Source organism: Periplaneta americana, chromosome 10 (genome assembly GCF_040183065.1).
Source record: "Periplaneta americana isolate PAMFEO1 chromosome 10, P.americana_PAMFEO1_priV1, whole genome shotgun sequence".
Taxonomy (NCBI): Eukaryota; Metazoa; Arthropoda; class Insecta; order Blattodea; family Blattidae; genus Periplaneta; species Periplaneta americana.
In genome coordinates, this window is record NC_091126.1 from 619,758 (window position 1) to 639,137 (window position 19,380).

General features: G+C 35.4%; 1 protein-coding gene across 10 annotated transcripts in view; it reads left to right on the forward strand.

Moving 5' to 3' along the window:
- The first annotated feature begins 11,957 nt into the window (after nucleotides 1-11,957).
- The window catches only part of Creld (Cysteine rich with EGF like domains), an 88,718-nt gene continuing 81,295 nt past the window's right edge, over nucleotides 11,958-19,380 (forward strand). For 3 of the 10 annotated variants that reach the window (XM_069836671.1, XM_069836670.1, XM_069836669.1), the window contains exons 1-2: nucleotides 12,066-12,369; nucleotides 16,410-16,571. In XM_069836671.1, the coding sequence (XP_069692772.1) occupies nucleotides 12,367-12,369; nucleotides 16,410-16,571 (165 nt within the window). In that variant the 5' untranslated portion in view covers nucleotides 12,066-12,366. Of the gene's footprint in view, nucleotides 12,370-12,446; nucleotides 12,676-14,887; nucleotides 14,947-16,409; nucleotides 16,572-19,380 lie in introns of those variants that run through there. The other 7 variants (XM_069836673.1, XM_069836674.1, XM_069836666.1 and 4 more) reach the window with 6 other exon arrangements.

Below are 19,380 nucleotides of genomic sequence, written 5' to 3' on the forward strand. Positions count from 1 at the left end.
TCATGGCCTTTATGACAGTTTTTGTTTCGTAATATTGATAAACAATAATAGGCCTATAATGAAAGCGGTGAATAATTTCATGGACCCTAAATTTTTTTTCGTAAAAGGTAGGCTATTTTTCTCTAGGCCAGAAATAAAACGGCAACGCGGTCATAATTACGTACTTAACGCTTTGGGGAACATTAACCGCAAATTTATTTTCCGTCATTTGAATGATATTCCGTCAAACACGCCTTTTTTTATATTCATTTCCTTGTGATAGCCCACTTTAAGATCTTACTACATCTGCATTTCTTTTAATGCGTTCAAAACACCGCCGTTGTACTACATAAAACCTTGCTCTTGACTAATGCAGTGAATTATTTAAGAATATAGTCGCGAATTTTACTACCACCATTTCGATTGTGTTTTGTTTGGCACGGCTCGGTACGGCCTGGTGACTAGTGGCCGGCGAGTAACGTCCGCTATCGATATTCGTCTGCCGTGGGTATTATCCAGTTGTTCCTAATTATTATTACCGGTATAGACCTATATTCATTATTATTTACTATTCCACAGTTGAGTAACAAAATGGACAAGGAACCATCCAAAAGAACAAATCGGGACACCCTTAGAACAATAGCATTTTAAATATCATGGTAAATTAGGAAACATACCACTAACTTTATGAGTTCCTGTACGCCCTAAATGTTTTTATCCATCTAAACCACTGATAGAGGAGGTCAGCTGTCGAACATGTTAGTAAAGCAATTCACAATGCCGCTATCGTTCCTGAATTTGAGATCGGTGAATCTTCACACATGCAACAGAGTGACTCCACTTCTCTATCCATGATCCACATTTTTGTAGTTCAGTTCAAATCTATGAACTATTGGGATCGAACAGTAATGGTCCTAAGACTTACCAAGCGGAAATAACACAGAGCTAACAGTTAATTAACAGTGTATGGTAATTATGTAGTAATAATCGGCCAGGCCTCCATATTCCCGCAATAGAGATCCAGGGCACCTTCGTTATCATATGTATTTTCTTTTATTAAATTTCGTTTGTATATGTATGATTAACTTGTCATCCAGTATCCACTTTACACCCTGGATCTCTGTTGTAGTAAGATGATGGCCTGGCCGATGCAACCTGTCGATGGTTTGTTTCTACACAATTATTAAAATATATGTATATACTTGGTAATGTATCTATCCTGGATCTCTATTACGGGAAGATGGCCTGGCTGGTGATTACTACTTAATTACCCAAAATTTAAAACTAACCATTATCAACACTCGTTTTTAGGTTGATTTTTTTTGTTATGATCGTCGTCGTAGGTGTGTGTTCGTTAATTTATTAGCAACGGCTATATAACTACTGATAATGGATAAATGCTTAATAAAGAAAATTGTCCCCATTGAAAGTGCAGTGAACGGGAATACAATGATAAATAGGGTTATATTAATGACAGTGAAACTAATGGCTCATCGTCGGGTGGCGATCAAAACCTTGTAATTCCAAAACTGGAAATTTTACAAGAGAAAGATATAATATTACTGATACGATATCATGTTCACTGCTCTATTTTATGTATATGTCTTAAATGTCTGTTTAAATTCGACTGCTTACTAAATATGGTACTGCAATGTTTGCATACCACAGGCATTATTACAGAAGTTTGAAAACTAATCCATCAATCTCGAATGAAAGGAAAAGAAATCCAGTTCACAATTACTGCGGTAAATAAAACATTTTTATGCTTACAACGGGGCTCAGCGTCACACCGGAAGCGGAAATTTCTTCACCGATAGCGCATGCGCAATAAAGGGAGCCGAGGGTGACTTCTATCGTCTCGTCAGCGTCCAGTCCAGTTTCTATCCCATAGCAGATGCTCAACTAGCGCATGCGCATAAGATGGTACAGGAACCGTACATGAACTGATCCATGAACCGCTTGTTGGAACGAACCTGATATAATAATCTACTAATTTACTCCTGTTCTCTCCACATCCATTCTAAGCCATTTATGTAAGACAAAATATAATTTTTGAAGCTTCATATGTTAGATAGAACATAGGTGGACATATTGTGCTGTTGAGTCTAATTTTTTAAATTCCTGGCTTTATAAAGTATCGTAAGTTACTATACAGAAAAGTACAAGGTGAAGGTCAACCATGACAAATATAATTACGTAAGGTTGTTCGACAATAAAATATTATAGGCTGCAATATTTTCAAAGAGAGTCGGCTATTATTTTTATCATGTAGTTGCTACATGGCCTAATACTGGTAAATTACATTATTTTTTTAAAATAGGCTATAAAATATTTTACATTTTTATATATAGTACAAAGAATATATACAGTCCTATTATAATGCTAAATTACATTTTTAATGATCAATTGTTTTATTAATAAATGTTCAGAAAAGTGTAGGCCACATTTTTATATAGGTTATGTAGTAGGCCTATCTTTTATATAGATGGACCATTATACGGCCTAACACAGTGCTAAGTTATATAGCTATACTTTATCATGTCTAAATTAACAGAAAAATGAGAAAAGTGTGCATTTGTTGCATAGGCTATAGCCAGTGTTTTTCTTCTGGAGAAAAAGAAGTGCTGCAATTCTGTGTATAATTATAACAGACTGGGAGGTGATTACTATCCAGTGTCGTTTTTAACCTCCATTTCGCCCAATTTTCTTGGTGTGTCAGAGTTTGATGGCAGTTCTGATGATGTTGAAATTATATAAGGAACTTCTTTTAGAGTCTCTAGATTATGATGCCGAACCTCAAAGGCAAGAGAAAAAAACTAGACTAATTTGTATATGAAATCTTATAGGCTATAATTAAATGTACTGTACTTCATCATTGTTAAATTCTAAATATATATAGGTAGATGATATGCTTACATATTTAAGTCTTTCCACGTGCAAAGTTGGAACAACATTTGATTTCAGTCTAAAGCCACAGTCTAATACATATATATATATATATATATATATATATATATATATATTAGACTGTGAAACACTAGAGCAGGAGGAGGACCTGTCAAAACATTCTTCCTTGAAATGTTGCGAACAAATAACGCTTCTTGCCGTTGGCTGCCAATTTGGCGTATTTATAAATTTTAGCCATTCAATTTTACGACTTAAGGGGAGACTGTAGGTGAGTTAGGGTCAAAATCATTGATTTTTTGTTTTTTTTTAATTTCCTGATAGTTTAGGGTCCGTTTTATCAAGATGTTATGTATGTTATGTATTTTTTGTCTGAAAATAGACCTAAAAGCACTTTAAAGGGCAATTTAAATTCCCTCTGCATGACATGCCACGCCCCCTTCAAGTTCTCCATCTCTATAGTATTACTTTTCCTGTTTCCTGAGGTTTTAGGAAGAAATTTTGTGTTGATTTGTTGCTCAGTCTGTTTCACCATGCTCCTTTCAGCTGTTTCCCACCAGTTTATTGTTAAGCCCGGTTCAGAAGGGTGCGTGTTTCTGTGATGGATTCCAAGGTGGCTGCGCGGATGGGTCGCCTGCGTGGTCACTCACCGTTAATAATGCGCTCTGGTGGCTCCGTGGATGGCTAGCTTGCTGGATTTCGAGGGTAGGTTCCTTGCTATTTTTCGTGCGTGCTTCTGTGCTGGTTCAGTGTTACCAAAATTGTTGTTCTCCAACTAAATCTTTTTATTTTTATGTATTTCTTAGTTTCTAAGGATAGAATAATCAAATATAGAACTTTAGTTGTTTTAAACTTCTTGTTTAATTGCTTTGTTGCAACATTTACTGTTGTTAATGTAGAATTTTAGTTGTTTTCCAGTTATGGTTAGTTTCTTATTTATCATGAGTGTTATCTAGACTGTTCTGGGACCTTGGGAGCGAGAAAACACAGTGTGGATCAACCTCGGGAAGGTTGCAGAAGCTACTATTTTAAGGGGAGAGGATGGTATTTTTGATGAAAGTTACTAAATTTAAAAAAAACAATTCTTTAAAATACTCTGTGATATGTGTGGATCGCCATTTTTAAACTTCCTGCATTATGGATTTTAAATCACTCACCCACTTTTATTGTTGTTTCCGGTAAATTAAATTTTCAAAAAAAAAATTTTTCTTTAAAATACCCTTTGATATGTGTGGAATACATTGCATAGCATTTTGTGGGTATTTGTGCCCTTATCGGATGTTGAGACGTCATTTTTAAACTTCCTGCGCTATGGATTTTTAAATCACATGCCCGCTTTTATTGGTTTCCAGTAACTTCATTTTTTTTGCTACGTTGCCAGACAAAATGAATATAATTTCTGAACTATTAAAGATATATGCATGATATTTTGAACACACATTCTTTAGACTATTAGGAAACTTTTCTCTGTAACAGAATTTTGTTAATTGATTTCATTTCAAAAATACGTGCCTTTGTTTGCAAGAAAGGAAATCAGAAAATTGTTATTAAATTTTAATTGTTTATTTTACCAACGTAGGGACTAATATCAAAATTCTGTTACAGAGAGTTTGTAGAACACACTTTTGCAAATACATTGCAAAAACTGTTTGAATCTATCTTTAAAAACGGTTTAGATATATCGGTTTTAGTACAATCCTGCATTGGGTTTTTTTTTTTTTTCAAATTTGGGCCCCCAAATAATTTTTTTTTATATTTTTATTTGGAGCTCTCTACATATAAAAAATTAATAATTTACACGAAATAGGAAAAAAGTTTTGAAAAATACCATCCTCTCCCCTTAAGAGAGCAAGTCGAAAATTTTGATTATGAATTCCTACGGTTGGACCAAACATCAAGTCAGAACTTTAATTGAGGCGTACAGAGAAGAAACATGTTTATGCCATCTTGGCCCGTATTTCTACGCAGTAACCATTTTCGGCTCCACATTCTACTCTTTTTAATTTGATCCGTCTCCTCAGCGTTCAAAGCTAGCAAAACAGCAAAGGTTGCTAAACGTCTTCTTCGTACAGCTTCACATACAGCTTCCATATTTGATGTTTACAGATCGTACCGCGCCAGCATATCCAACTTCCAAACTGGGATCCAGCCAAAGAGTTTGCAATACTTCAAACTCTTTGGATCCAGCATGCAAGGCAGCTCGCTCCGTGTGAACGAAAACCATCACCGCAGCCACCACGTAACCCAGCACCGTAGCCACCACGGCACCCAGCCTGCTAGCCACCTTGGAATCCATCACAGAAACACGCACCGTCTGAACCAGGCTTTAGTGTTGTGTGTTTTTCTTGTAAGGGAAGAAAAATGCCTCGCCCTAGGAAAATTTTCTTGAATAGAAAAGGAGGGTGTGGAAGGAAGGAAAAAAGTGATGTAAATAATGTAGATAATACTAGTAATATTGTAAATAGTGCAGTTATTGAAATTAATGAGAACAGTGATGAGGTTAGGTTAGAAACAACAGGTAGTTCCGCTCCAAATTCACAATTCACCTCTGTAAATAATTGTAGTGCATCACGGAAAAAGCTTGTTAGTGATGATACAAGACAGAATGAAACCCCAACAAGTGAAATAGAAGAGACAAGTGATGCAAAAATTATAAATGGGAATGTGATAGTGGATATTGAACTGTTGTCAGCTGCTATTTCTAGTTTTATGAAATGTAAATATTGTAATGCTTGTGATGAAATATTTTGTTATGAAAACTCTGATGCGAGACTAGGACTAGCAAGTTATTTAGTGTTTGAATGTAAATGTTGTAAGAAGAAACTCTCATTTTATTCTAGTAAAAGAACTGACAATGGTTATGAACATAATTTGAGATTTGTATATGGGCTGAGAACAATAGGGAAAGGGGAAACAGCTGGGAAAAGTCTGTGTGCTGTAATGAATCTACCCCAAGGACCTACAAGATTTCGAAATTATAATAAGTGTATTGGTGATGTGGTTAAAACTTGTGCTCTGTCCTCTATGAAGAAGGCTGTGAATGATAATGAAGGATGCACAGACATTGCTGTGGCCATCGATGGGAGCTGGCAGCGTAGAGGACATACAAGTCTAAATGGTGTGGTGTCTGCCACCAGTGCAGATAATGGGAAGGTGATAGACGTAGAAATTCTTTCAAAATACTGTCATAAATGTACCATTGAAACAAATGAAGAGAAACTGAAACAACACCAAGAAAGTGAGGAATGCAAAATGAATTACAAAGGTAGCAGTGGCGGTATGGAGGTGAAAGGAGCAAATGCTATTTTTTCTCGTTCTTTGGCTCTTCATGGTGTTAGATATACTAAATACTTGGGGGATGGAGACAGCAAAGGGTTCCTTAGTGTTGTGCAATCTAAGCCCTATGGTGATGTTGTGCCAGAAAAACTTGAATGTATTGGGCACGTGCAGAAGAGAATGGGGACACGTCTTCGAAAACTAAGACAGCAACTCAAGAAAGAGCCATTGGAAGATGGTAAACCCATTTCTGGTAGGGGAAGACTGACTGACAAAGAAATTGACAACATACAAAATTATTATGGACAGGCAATAAGAAGAAACATAGATAGTGAAAAGAAAATGCAGCAAGACATCTGGGCAATATATTTCCACAAACTTTCCACAGACGCTTCACCATATCATCAACTCTGTCCATCGGGATCAACATCTTGGTGCAAATACAACCGTGCTCTGGTAACAGGAGAACAGTATAAGCACCAACATTCACTACCAGATGCAGTATGTTTCACCATCAAGCCAATTTTCCGATCTCTAGCAGACCCAAGTCTTCTTCGCAAATGTCTCCATGGACGAACACAAAATCCTAACGAGTACTTCAACAATGTGATATGGACCAAATTGCCAAAAAATGTGTTTGTAGGTCATGAAACTTTGTCATTTGGAGTGTATGAGGCAGTCCTAGCTTTTAATGAAGGTAACACTGGAAAGCTAGAGGTTATTAGATTGTTAGGAATGAAGCCAGGAGTAAATATGGTTAGAATCTGTTCAAAATTAGACAAACTGAGGGTGAAGAAGGCTGACTACGAGGTGGAATTGATTAGGAAAAAGATAAGACAACACTCCAGAGGTCTAAAAAGGGCAAGAAAAGAAGAAGAAAATGATGATGACCCAGCATACGGAGCAGGAATGTTTTGAGGTCAGTCATAAGATGTTGAAAATTGAATCCAGTTTTTCCGCAAATTTATTTTTGTGACATTAAGGAACCATTTTCTCAGGAGCTATAGGTCATAGAGCAATGAAATTTTTAGAGCATGTTTGTGTATCATCTGACTGTTTTGTCATTTTTTGGAAGCTCTTGAACCCATAACAGTCATAACTCAATTTTGATTTTGGGTAAAAATGTTGAAAATATTTGTCTCTTGGAGAAAAATTCATAAAAAATACAATTTATGTTTAAATGAGTAAAAAAAAATGACAATATATTCAGGAAGGTTGTAAAATACATTGCAGATAATTTGGTTAACATATCACAAATAGTTTCTGAGAAAATTGTACCTAAACTATGCTGATTTAACATTGCTTGTATAGGACGTACAGTCTCCCCTTAAATCTTTCGGAAATATGTAAAGAACGTAAGCCATAATGGTTAGGTCTACATACTATTATATGAATTCCATTCATTATACATAAATATAACAATATAATGCTTAGATATGAAAGGTCACGGCATTTCCTGAAGATTTTGGTTTAGCTGTTACACCACAAACGCAACAACTAACCATTATTAAAATTTGAATTAGATATTTAAATTTCGCCATGTGACATAACAGCCTGTAACAAAATTAAATACTTGGCGGTGTTTCGCGGAGAATTATGGGACAAAAGGTGTAGTTTGACGTCACATCCGTCCCATCGCTTGCAAGCATTTCCCCTTGGATCGCTATCTCCTTTCTTTTTATCGAACTTAGCGAACGAACAACGAACGAATGATGAAGCAAAACTTTGTTGTTCGTTCGCTGTTTGAAGCGACGTACAAATCATCAGGAAATTGTCAGAAAACATTCACATTCGCTGATTGTCTGCTATAAAGACAGACGAAAATATAGTTATAGCAAGTGCAGGCCTGTTTCATAAACACAGTAATGATATTAAGTAATAGTATTACAGTCATGAAAACAATTTTATTAACCGACTAAATTCTGTTTCATAAACGTTTTGCACGAGTCATAAAATACGTACAGTAGCCAGATGATTTGAGGTTAAGGCTGACAAACATAACAAAGTTGCTCTGCACACTACAGCTATTTATATTATTCTCTCTGTTAACAGTTGTTGAATGAAATAAGTTTTGAAGTACTATCTTTAATAGCAACAACAGAGTAAATCGTAATATGTGTGAAGGTTTGGGAGACAATTTATTTCAGATAAGATTGTAAATCACTGCAACTCGAAGTTATTGTTTCTGTTATTTGATTGAGTTGATTTACGAGTAAAAGAAACAATATGATAAATCTAAAATATTGTGAACAGATATTTATCATTCCTAATTGTTCACGTCTCTGCTGTTGTAAAGTTTGCAATTCCAAAAACAGCGTATCAGTGACAGAAGCGTGTGTGTAAAACTTGCACCTCGTTATCTAAAGAAGTACCATATGAAAATGTTAAGCAGTGAAAACTTTTGATGACAATATTGTAGCAGCCTTAAGGACAGTGTTAACGACAGGGTTAGTGGACCCTGCAAAGCGTCTTATGTAAGATATTTCAAGTTCCGTTATAATTCGGAATACTGCGCAAGTACTTATATAAAAAGGCTTAAAAATTATTGGTGCAAGCGTAAATAAATACACATAAAAATTACTTTTTACCAAAAATAAATAAGTAATGCAATAACGACATAAGTACTTGTGCGGTGAAGTCGTTCCTAGAAAATATCGTGTTTGAGTTTGAAGGTGTGGATGTTGTAGAAGATTAATGTTATGACGAAATTAATAAAAATACTGAAATTGTCTTAATGGGTTTTTATTGCTGATTATGTTGTAAGTAGTATTATCAAGAAGTTACCTGACTATACAAAATGCAAATATGTTCCAATTAGAGATTGTGATGTGGAATTGTAGATACGGTACCTATAAATCTCAAGTTAATTTTAGTTTATGCCCTCAATAAGGGTGGTTTAAAGTAGTCCATATATTTTGTAATAGATCTACTTGTTGATATATGTCTGCAAAAGATTTTGGCTCACCAAGCTCTTCACAATGTTCGTTAGTGAAGAGTATATAGATTCAGGTTGTCACAAGTATACATTGAAAAAACATTTCAATAGGTACAGAAAATATTAATATTACTGTATTTTGTGATGTAAATGTCCCATAGACATATATTTCTGAACAGTTATTATAATTTTAAAAAATGACGAGAAAGGAGGGAAGAAACGTTAAGTTCAATCATTCAAATAATGTAAAATATACAGTAATTACTTTCTAACAGTTCTATACTGTAATTTAATTTAATTTAGGTTTCACCCTTTCCAATTGAAGGGTACACGGGAAAAACGATCAAGGTCCATCAAAAATCTAAATTGAGTTAATAATGCTATCTTATAGTGGAAAGGAAGTACTATCATGTGATCTAGCTAGTAATAAGAAATCATCGTTCTTGACATTCCACTACGTAAATTTCTATTAAACACACCCATAACAAAGTATTAAGTGCTTAAACTTTAAAATTCGTTTTTCTCGAAACTTTCTAAAATGGACATTGATCGTTATTCCCGTGTACCCTTCAATTGTTCCTCTTTTACAATTAGATAAGATAGTTTTTAATTTCGGCCTGGTCCATCTACATTGGCGCCTATGACAGTTTGTAAGTATGGAGAGGGACTTTGTTAGTAATTCATTTTGTCTCTGATGTTTTTTAAAATGGGGAAAAGACGTGAAAATAACTTGAAGGAACAGAGTATTTTGCGAAAAGTTCTCGAATTGAAAGGTCAACTATTTCATTATATTCGTAACTTTCTTGCATATGGTTCAGTGGCGGCTCGTGGGTATTGAATTAAAGGGGGCTGCATAGAAAAACAAACCAAGCAACTTACGTTATTTAAAGATTAATTCCATGCGCCTTATCTTGTAAGTTGTGTTTAAATGAGACAGGCTTATGTTAGTAGATTTACTGGCATTTAAAAGAATCCTGCGGACAAAATTCCCTGCTGTTGCGAGTGTCGTTAAATAAACCACAATTTAATTTTTTATATGCAGGTTTGAACCTTAGAAATATCTAACTGGCGATGTTGTAGTTGGTTGTATTATATATATATATATATATATATATACATGATACATAAATAAATGAAAAAAATAACTGAGCCAGAAATTGAATTCAGGACATTCAAGAGTACGCACCAGAGCGCTTGCCTCATTTATTGTGATGTTAGATGTTTTAGATTCCATTATGGTTTGAAAACATTCTAGCAATGGCTCCTTCTTCTCATGAACAACATTTACTGTTCTTATTTTAAATCCATCTTGTTGCCCCAGCTGATGGAATTGTCTTTGAAACACATTAATCTAATACAGACTGTATGGAGATCGAGAGAAGAAAGCAGGGATTAAATTATCAAAAAATATGCGAGCCTTTGTATTTTGTTTAGCGACTCTTCCCATTATGAGATTCAACTGATGGGCACTTAATTTCACATTTCTCCTGAATTGTTAAGGTACTGAACTGAATAGACTGTAAATATTGTACAGAATTAAACATTGTTGCACTTGTTATAGTCACAACATTAAAGAAAATGTATTTAAAACTGCGCGCTACTGACAAACTGCTGCAAATTTTGCTGCGCCTGGAAACTCTGGATTCACGGCAATGGGCAGCAGGGAGGAGGGGTAAAACTAACGCGCAAAGCATCCGAGGAGAGTCTGGCAGCTCCGGGGGAGGAAGTGGCTTCACCCTATAGTCCTTGTCTCTTGTTTCGCTCTGGCAGCACCAGGGGAGGAAGTGACTTAACTAACGATTGCGTGCATGTCATTGAGAGCGAAATGTTTTTAAAAATTCGAGCTGCTAAATAGAGACTGTATAATAAAATGAGACAAGAGCAACAAATGTCTGGGGGTGCTGCAGCTCCTCAGCCCCTCTTCGAAAGCCGCCCCTGATATGGTTGTAGGATATTCGTTGTTTAAAATTTCTTGGACGTCGGACAAACACTCCCTCTTCATCACTATTTGAGTCAGAATTATCCATTTCAAATGTTTTCACGGTTTTATCTTCAAAATCTAACCCTACATTGGCATTTACTTTTTATAAATTATTAAACTATTACTTAAAGTACAGTCATGGAACTAACGTTAATATTATTAATAAATTTAATTATCTTTGCTGCTTTATGAAACACTTGAGTAATATTATTATTTATTTTAGTAATAATATGAGCGTTTACAGTAATAAATAATATTATTAACTATTACTTTTATGAAACAGAACAGTAATACTATTACTTAATGTTATTACCTTTTTAGTAATGGTATTAAATTATTACGTTTATGAAATAGGCCCCAGGGGAAAGTTTCAATACACGGATACCTCACTGACAATAATTATCTTAAAATACTAAAAAGAGAGATTTGTCTGTGTTTGTCGTATGCGCATCATGCTTACGAAAAGACACTTTTCAGTGCCAATAATTTATTTTGTGTGCACAAGATTGGAACTTTGCTTTTTCTGGGCGTGAATTTGTCCAAAAGGAACGACATATGTTTATACATACAAGTTGACTCGTACACTTCATCACTCCCCATTCCAGATCTTTTTGTGGATTTCTGGCTTTCCCTCCGGAATGATGTCAGTAGGGATTCAATTTTCTTTTTGACTTCTGCTCCCTACAATAAACAAAAAACATGTATCCACTGAAAATAAATAAAAATAATTTTCAAATTTTGCACGTGTTTGACTGGCCTATCTTGCAGCTGAACATCTTTCCAATAGGTTCCCAAACATCATCTTTTCTTACTTTATTGTGGTAAGTAGGATGCTTGGGATTCCATGAAGTTTCCTGCTCCCTATATGCATTAATAAGATTTATAACAGCGTCTTCTGTCCACTCCAGTTTCGACATCGAAATTGAACTAAGCGCTGCGTTCTGCTACGAACTACAAGCTAGTGGCAAATCCCGTCCACAACGAATACCAACTTCCTTTGATGTACCGACAAGCGACGGATCACTTCCGAAGGCAAATCAAACGATCGGTTTGCCTTTGCTGCGACGTACACACGTACCGATTTCAATCAACGAATGCAATCGTTTGTCGTTCGTTCTTTGTTCGTTCGCTAAGTGTGTACGCACCTTGAAGCGAAGTTTTGATTTGCTGCTTCTCTATCTTCTCAGATTTGCTGCATGGTTGCTGCGCTTTACGTCTTGCTTAAAAAAAAAAAAAACTTACGCGAAGCCGATGCCAAAGCCGGTAGTGTGATACATGTGTGCAAATAAAAATGGTAGGTAGAGTATACAGTGTTACAAACATGCTAAGGGTACTTAGTTAAATGTTGTTTTCGGCCGGGTCGATTTATTAATGTTTAGTATCATATATTATTAGCAGGGAATGTTGAGAAAGTAAACATAACCTAATCTGTATTTTCAAAATTACGAAGAAGTTGAATATATGCTGCTTCTGTGTTATTTTACGATGTGTGGAATGCGTATTTTCCAACTTGCAGGAAGTCTCTTACTTGCTCCATGATTACTAGTGAGTGACTGTTACAGTGTACGGTTGCGAGAGGGTGCGTTAGGAGAACCTACAGGTATTCAAATTATGTCGATATTAAGTTATAGCTAATTTTGGTAGTTAGGAATGTACCGCCGGTCTTTTACAATGTATGTGACAAAGTTAGTGGGTTAGTTGAGGGGATATCTAATCCCCATTTCAGTTTGGTGGAAAGGTCTTTCCCCACTACTCACACTCTCTAGCATCAGTGTGATTTTCAACTTTCAACAGAGTGATAAATTTCATTATTGAAAATGTTTACCGATAATTTGTATTTCGAAAGCCTATACTAAGCTTTTATATTTAATTTTATTGCTCTTTATTTTAACTGGCACATTAGAAAGCTACTGGCAGCAGAAGATATTATATCCATTGCTAGTTCCTACACTACAGCATACACAAAGTGACAATCTGCACTGCGTCACTGTCCCCTGAGTTCATAATACAAACTAACATTCCTTAGTTTAATTAATTATTAGTTGAAAATATTGTAAGAACGACACTAAAATATAGGCTACTCAAGCATGTAACTGTCGAACGTCTATATCACTGTATTTTATATTCACTAATGTACTGTATTTAATATTTTATTTCCTTGTGTGTACAGCTTAGGGGGTGCAGGTATAAGAGGTAACAGCTACCGGTCAGTCACTGATGGTCTCAGGGCAAATAGAAGGGGAAAGAAATGGCTTCGCATCCTCTCAAATTGTATGAAATGTCATTTAAGTGACGTGAAGCCGAGGGTCTTAAATCATGGAAATCTTTTCACATGGGTATTTTTCGGCCTCTCATCACTTGCATATCTCCTCAGCTAACCCACTAACCTTGTCACATACCTTGTGAATGACCGGTGGTCCCTTGCTAATTTCCCTATTTTTGAAGAACAAATATATTTCTAGTAGAACAGCGAAACAACAAACTATTGTCATAGTATGGAGTTTGGATAGTTCTGGGGGTCATGTTTGTGGTTTTTCAAATAAATGTTCTCGATATCTAGAATGTGACATTTACAGAACTACATTATAATATAAGTGCATGCCGTATGTTACACACACACACACACACACACACACACACACACACACACACACACACACACACACACACACCACACACACACACACACACACTACAGGTATATACAGACGGTAGTAAGAGTACAGAAGGCACAGGATCAGGTATAGCAATATTCACCAGCAGTAATCTTATAGCCCAGATGAAGTACAAGCTAAACAGGAAATGCACAATCAGGCAGAACAGCTAGCAATATTGAAAGCACTAAAACACTTACAGCAAACAAATGGAGAAAGAACAGTTACAATACACACTGATAGCCGGATAACTTTACAGTCGCTGAAGAACCGAAAAATTCACACTAACTTGATTGAAGAAATAAGGAAAAAGACGAAGGAGATGGAGCTGCAAGGATGGAACATAGAATTTAGATGGATCAAGGCACACGCAGGGCATCACAGAAACGAGATTGCAGATCGACTCGCGAAGGAGGCAGCAACCAGCAGGGAGATCGACGAGTGTTACAACAGGATCCCGAAAAGTGTAGTGTTAAGTGAAATGAGTGAAAATAGTGTAGTGACTTGGCAAAGAGAATGGGACCAAACGACGAAAGGTGCAACTGCAAAATCTTTTGTCCCAAATGTAGTCCAGAGACTAAAACTCAAAATTAATACCTCTCCTAATTGTACAACTTTGATAACAGGTCACGCTAATGTAAAATCATATTTACACAAGTATAAAATTATAGACAATCCTATGTGTACTTTGATTGTAAATTAATAGAGCAGGAAAGAGAAACTTTGAAAGCAAAAGTTCTACAGTTAGAAAATTGGGCATTCAACACAAAATAAACTGATCTCAGAATATACCACAAACTTCATTAAATATGCTAATAGTATAGATTTTAACAGGTTACAATGAAAAGAACAATTTGTATATCCATCATCTTGTAAGAAAGTAACTGTAATATTTAGTTAACATAGCATGTATACCAAGATAATATCATTGCATGTAATATTACTCCATAGTAATGGAGCATGCGGCTTGAGTTATTAAACAAAACACACACACACACGAGAGAGAGAGGGGGGGGAGGGGGATGGAAGAGGAAGGGGGAGGGGAGAGGAAGGGGGAGGGGGAGCTAGAGGGATATATTGATTTTTTTTAGGGAAAAAAACTTTAATCTTACACTAAGTTGTTACTTATTACTAGTTATGAGTTTATTTTTATTGCAGAAAATTAGAAGACACAGTATTGATGTCTGGGATTCTGATTGGGAAGATGTATTTGCATGGTCTGTATCCGTACTTACTTACTGGCTTTTATGGAACCCGGAGGTTCATTGCCACCCTCACATAAGTCCGCCATTGGTCTTTATCCTGAGCAAGATTAATCCAATCTCTATCATCATATCCCACCTCCCTCAAATCCATTTTAATATTATCTTCCCATCTATGTTTCGGCCTCCCCAAAGGTCTTTTTCCCTCCGGTCTCCCAACCAACACACTATATGCATTTCTGGATTCGCCTATACGCATGGTCTGTATCCATACAAATATGAAATGAGTGTTATATTTTTCTAAATCCAGCACGTTATCTTTGTTTCATGAGGACAAGTAACACTCATTTATGTTTGAAACTTTTTTCGTGGCTTCACAAATAGCTTGTAAATACAATCCAACAATGATACTGTACCTATAGCCATTCATAGCTATTGCTTGGGAATAAAATAAAATAGACAGCTAGATGTTTAAATTTATTTCATGCATTGTCACATTTCTGATTTTAATAAAAAAGTGACTTTTTTGTCACAATTCTACAACACTATTTGTATAAACAAGAGAAAAGAATAGTAAAACTGTTGCATGTCTATTACATAATGGCCTAAATACTGGACGTTTTTTTTTTTTTTATGCCTCAAATACAGAACACATTTGTTGTATTGCCATATCCATGTTAGTTACTGTTACTGTGATGGGGCCATCCAAGACTAAGTGTAAGTTTGTTGGGTTTCTGATTGTTCGATTGATGCATTGTTGGGTTTCTGATTGTTCGATTGATGCATTGTTGGGTTTCTGATTGTTCGATTGATGCAGAGAATTATCCAGTTGACTGATTTTACAATGTTCAGAAAACAATAAAAAGCGTGTTGTGAGTCTCTTCAGTATATTCTATATAACTGGCTTTTAATTTACGTTAACAATGCGAGAGATCCAACACCTGACTACTATTCAGTTTCAGGCTCTGCATTTTTTATACTTTGAATGCATGTGGAAACTTAATTTTCTTTAATTAATGTTGTCTTGATTATTTATTTCAAAAGAAGAAACTTCGACATTTCTAAAGAAGGAACTTTCGACAGGAATGCTGGCATGTAATTGAACAAGAGGCCAAAAATAGACCTACTTGCTTGGAAACAATTCGTTTATCTTAAGTCATGCCTCTTTCTGCCTTGTATCTGCATGAATGAGATTGCTGGGCATGTTAATTATGAAAAGAGCAAAACTATTTCTACTTCATTATGTCCTTTAAGTAGGCTATAGTACGTAATTTTCTCCATGAAGTAGTTGAATGAATGAATCACAATAAAGGGAAAGAAATCCAAGACAGGCAGAAAGGCAAGAAACAGAGATAGATATTACAATAAATATTGGACGTGGTAATATTTAGAAATCCACCTAAATATCCCGTTTGTCTGGTTAAGATATTCTGGAAATATTTATTTAATGCACTATTTACTCCATTTATTTCTTACAGGTGATGACAGTGGATGTCCTAATACTGTTCCTTGTATTGTCACTGACCATACTTATTGGGAATTCACAAGACCCAAACATACAGCGAATGAAAGAAAACCTTCATGCAGTCAAATTGCCACCATGCCAAGCTTGCAAAGTTCTAGTTGAGTCCTTCAAAAAGGTATAGTTACCATATTTGGATGATTTTTTCATGTTGTATTCATTCCTATATGTGTCCTTTTTGTGATCTCATAACCTGTACATTACAAGTATAACAATCATTGGCTTTATGATAAAAATGCGAATAGGATTGCTAATTCTCCCATATGTTTTTGAATCTCTTATTTATCCAATTTTGTTATGATCTTTCACATCCTATATTTTTCTGACTTTCTTGCACAACCTTTGTACCATGTAAAGTAATAAATACTATGCAGTAACTATATTTTTTTCTATACTGGTATTAAAAATATATTATAATAATTGCAGTGGGCATGACTTACTATTTTGACAGCCGGCGAATGTGATGGAATTGTGTTTTTGCATTATGTCATTGGCTAAAAACACAGCTTCCTACGATAAAGTTGGAGTATATACAATCTGACAGCACTGCATGAGCTGCTTTTCATTGGCCGGGGATGTTATATATAAATACATGAAATAGAAGGTCTGCATATGCCAATTTGGATTAAATGGAAGGTCAAAATAATTATATTTTATATATTGTGGACCTACATTTTATAATAAATTGACAGAAAAGTTTGAGTCCTTTAAATAATGAGTAAATGCTTGATTGATGAAGAATTCTTTTAGTCATTTAAGTTTTAAATCTGCGATGTTAATACTTACCTACTTTTACCAAGTCCCACTTATGAAAAATATGCTGCTGTGCTACTATTACTAGTACTGCTACTACCACCACCACCACCACCACCACCACCACCACCACTTTTCAAAAGTAGAAAATTACTTCCCTAGTATTGCTTTTATTTAATTTTTCACTATACCTGAATATTCTGATAGTGGATACACTTGAAATATCTTTCTGATTGTATTGTATTGTATTGTATTGTATTGTATTTATTAACATTACATGGTATTCATACATTGCTTACAGCTAGAATATGGAACAAGTCAAAAAAGTTATTACTATTATAAAATCTTAATTTATAGTCACAGTCTAGTTGGAATATATACAGAAGAGATTTACAATATAGACTACTAGTACAACACAAAGTTTCAGTATCAATTTCATGAAGTGTTATTGAATGTCATGAATTCACCTACAGAATAGAAGGCGTGAGAAATTAGGTACATCTTTAATTTGGCCCTAAATAATTTTATGTTTTGAGTTTCATTTTTTATATCGATAGGGAGGCTATTAAAAAGTTTTACTGCCATATAACGCACTCCTTTTTGATAGCACGATAGACTTGCCGATGGAGTATGGAAGTCATTTTTTTGTCGTGTATTTATGCTATGAACTGTTGAATTAGTTACAAACACAATAGCAGGAAGATGACTGCTCATGCAATAAAAGTGCACATATAATTGTACCAGTATTTTTGTAAATGTGAGTGAAATTTGTTCTAATAAAAATAATGTGTCTTTTGAATATTTCCTCCAAAAAATCATCCTTAAGTAAATCTAAAAATATACACGACCAACATACTTTCAATGTTAGCAATAATATCATTCATTACACTCTGATATTATAGAATAATTTACATACATAGGCTTGCCTTACAAGTATGTTCTCCACCTGGGACCACCTTTCTGATTAAATGCTTGTTTGGGATTATCCATTCTGAGATGCAGTAAATATCATTATGGTTACTTACACACAGTTGCACAGATAAATTTCCACATACTTTAATACTCAGGTCAATTTTATTTGTGACACACCCTTAAAATTAACCACTGAAAGCATACAAACATTGCATGTATTGTAGTGACAGCATTACAGAGTGGACTGTAGGGGACTTTGGTGTTATTAGTCCAATTAGGTTAATGGACATGCAAATCGACATGTATAATGAGTGCATAGCACCTATTTGTTGACGGAACAATACTGAAACACATTAGGAAATGCACAGAAGTAGAGGTGAAAAGGATTCTTGGAAACAATTTTTGGAATTTGAGTTCAGAAAATTTATATGCATTGCTTTATTATACAGGGTGATTCAGGATCTCTGCCACAAACTAAGGACCAATAGATCTCGCAATGAGGATCATTTTTCGTGAAACAACCTATGTTTTCCGATGCCTCATTCAGGAACTATGCAACATTGGAAAAAAAAAAGACTGGTTTTAGTAACGGTAACAATTATGAAATGAATTGTTTTTCAAGTATGTTTGCTGACAATTTACAAGTGTTCAAAGTGTCTACTCTGTACCTGATTACATTCATTACTCCATTGTAGCAATGATTATCGGACTTGGTCGAACATTACTGGTCTATGTCGAATTTGATTAAAAATGGCGAATATTCGCACAATCAGTTCCCCTCTAGTGTCAATTCGAGTGGTGTACACTTCACGTGTCAGAAAAAAGATTAGGGGCGTGAAGTCGGGTGACCACGCTGGCCACGCAACAGGTACGCTCCCTATCCATTGCTTCCCATGTTTTTCAGATGTGCTAGTACAACTAGGTTGAAGGGTGTTGGGACATTATGTTGGAATCACATGTCCCTGCACATCGTGAAGGGTACATTCTCCATGAGCAACGGAAGCGTGTTCCAAAGGGTGCTGCATTCTAACGGGGCAGCAAAATGACAAGACACTTGTAACCTGTCTGCTAGGGTACTTGAAGAAGTAAATGAATAATTTATTTCATAATTAATTGTTAATGTCACTAAAACCTGCCTTTTTTTTTGATGTCGCGTAGCTCCTAAATGAGGCATTGGAGAACATGGGCTGTTCCATGAAAAATGGTCCTTATTGCGATCTCTTCTATCCCCAGAGTTTGTTGCAGAGGTCCTGAATCACCCA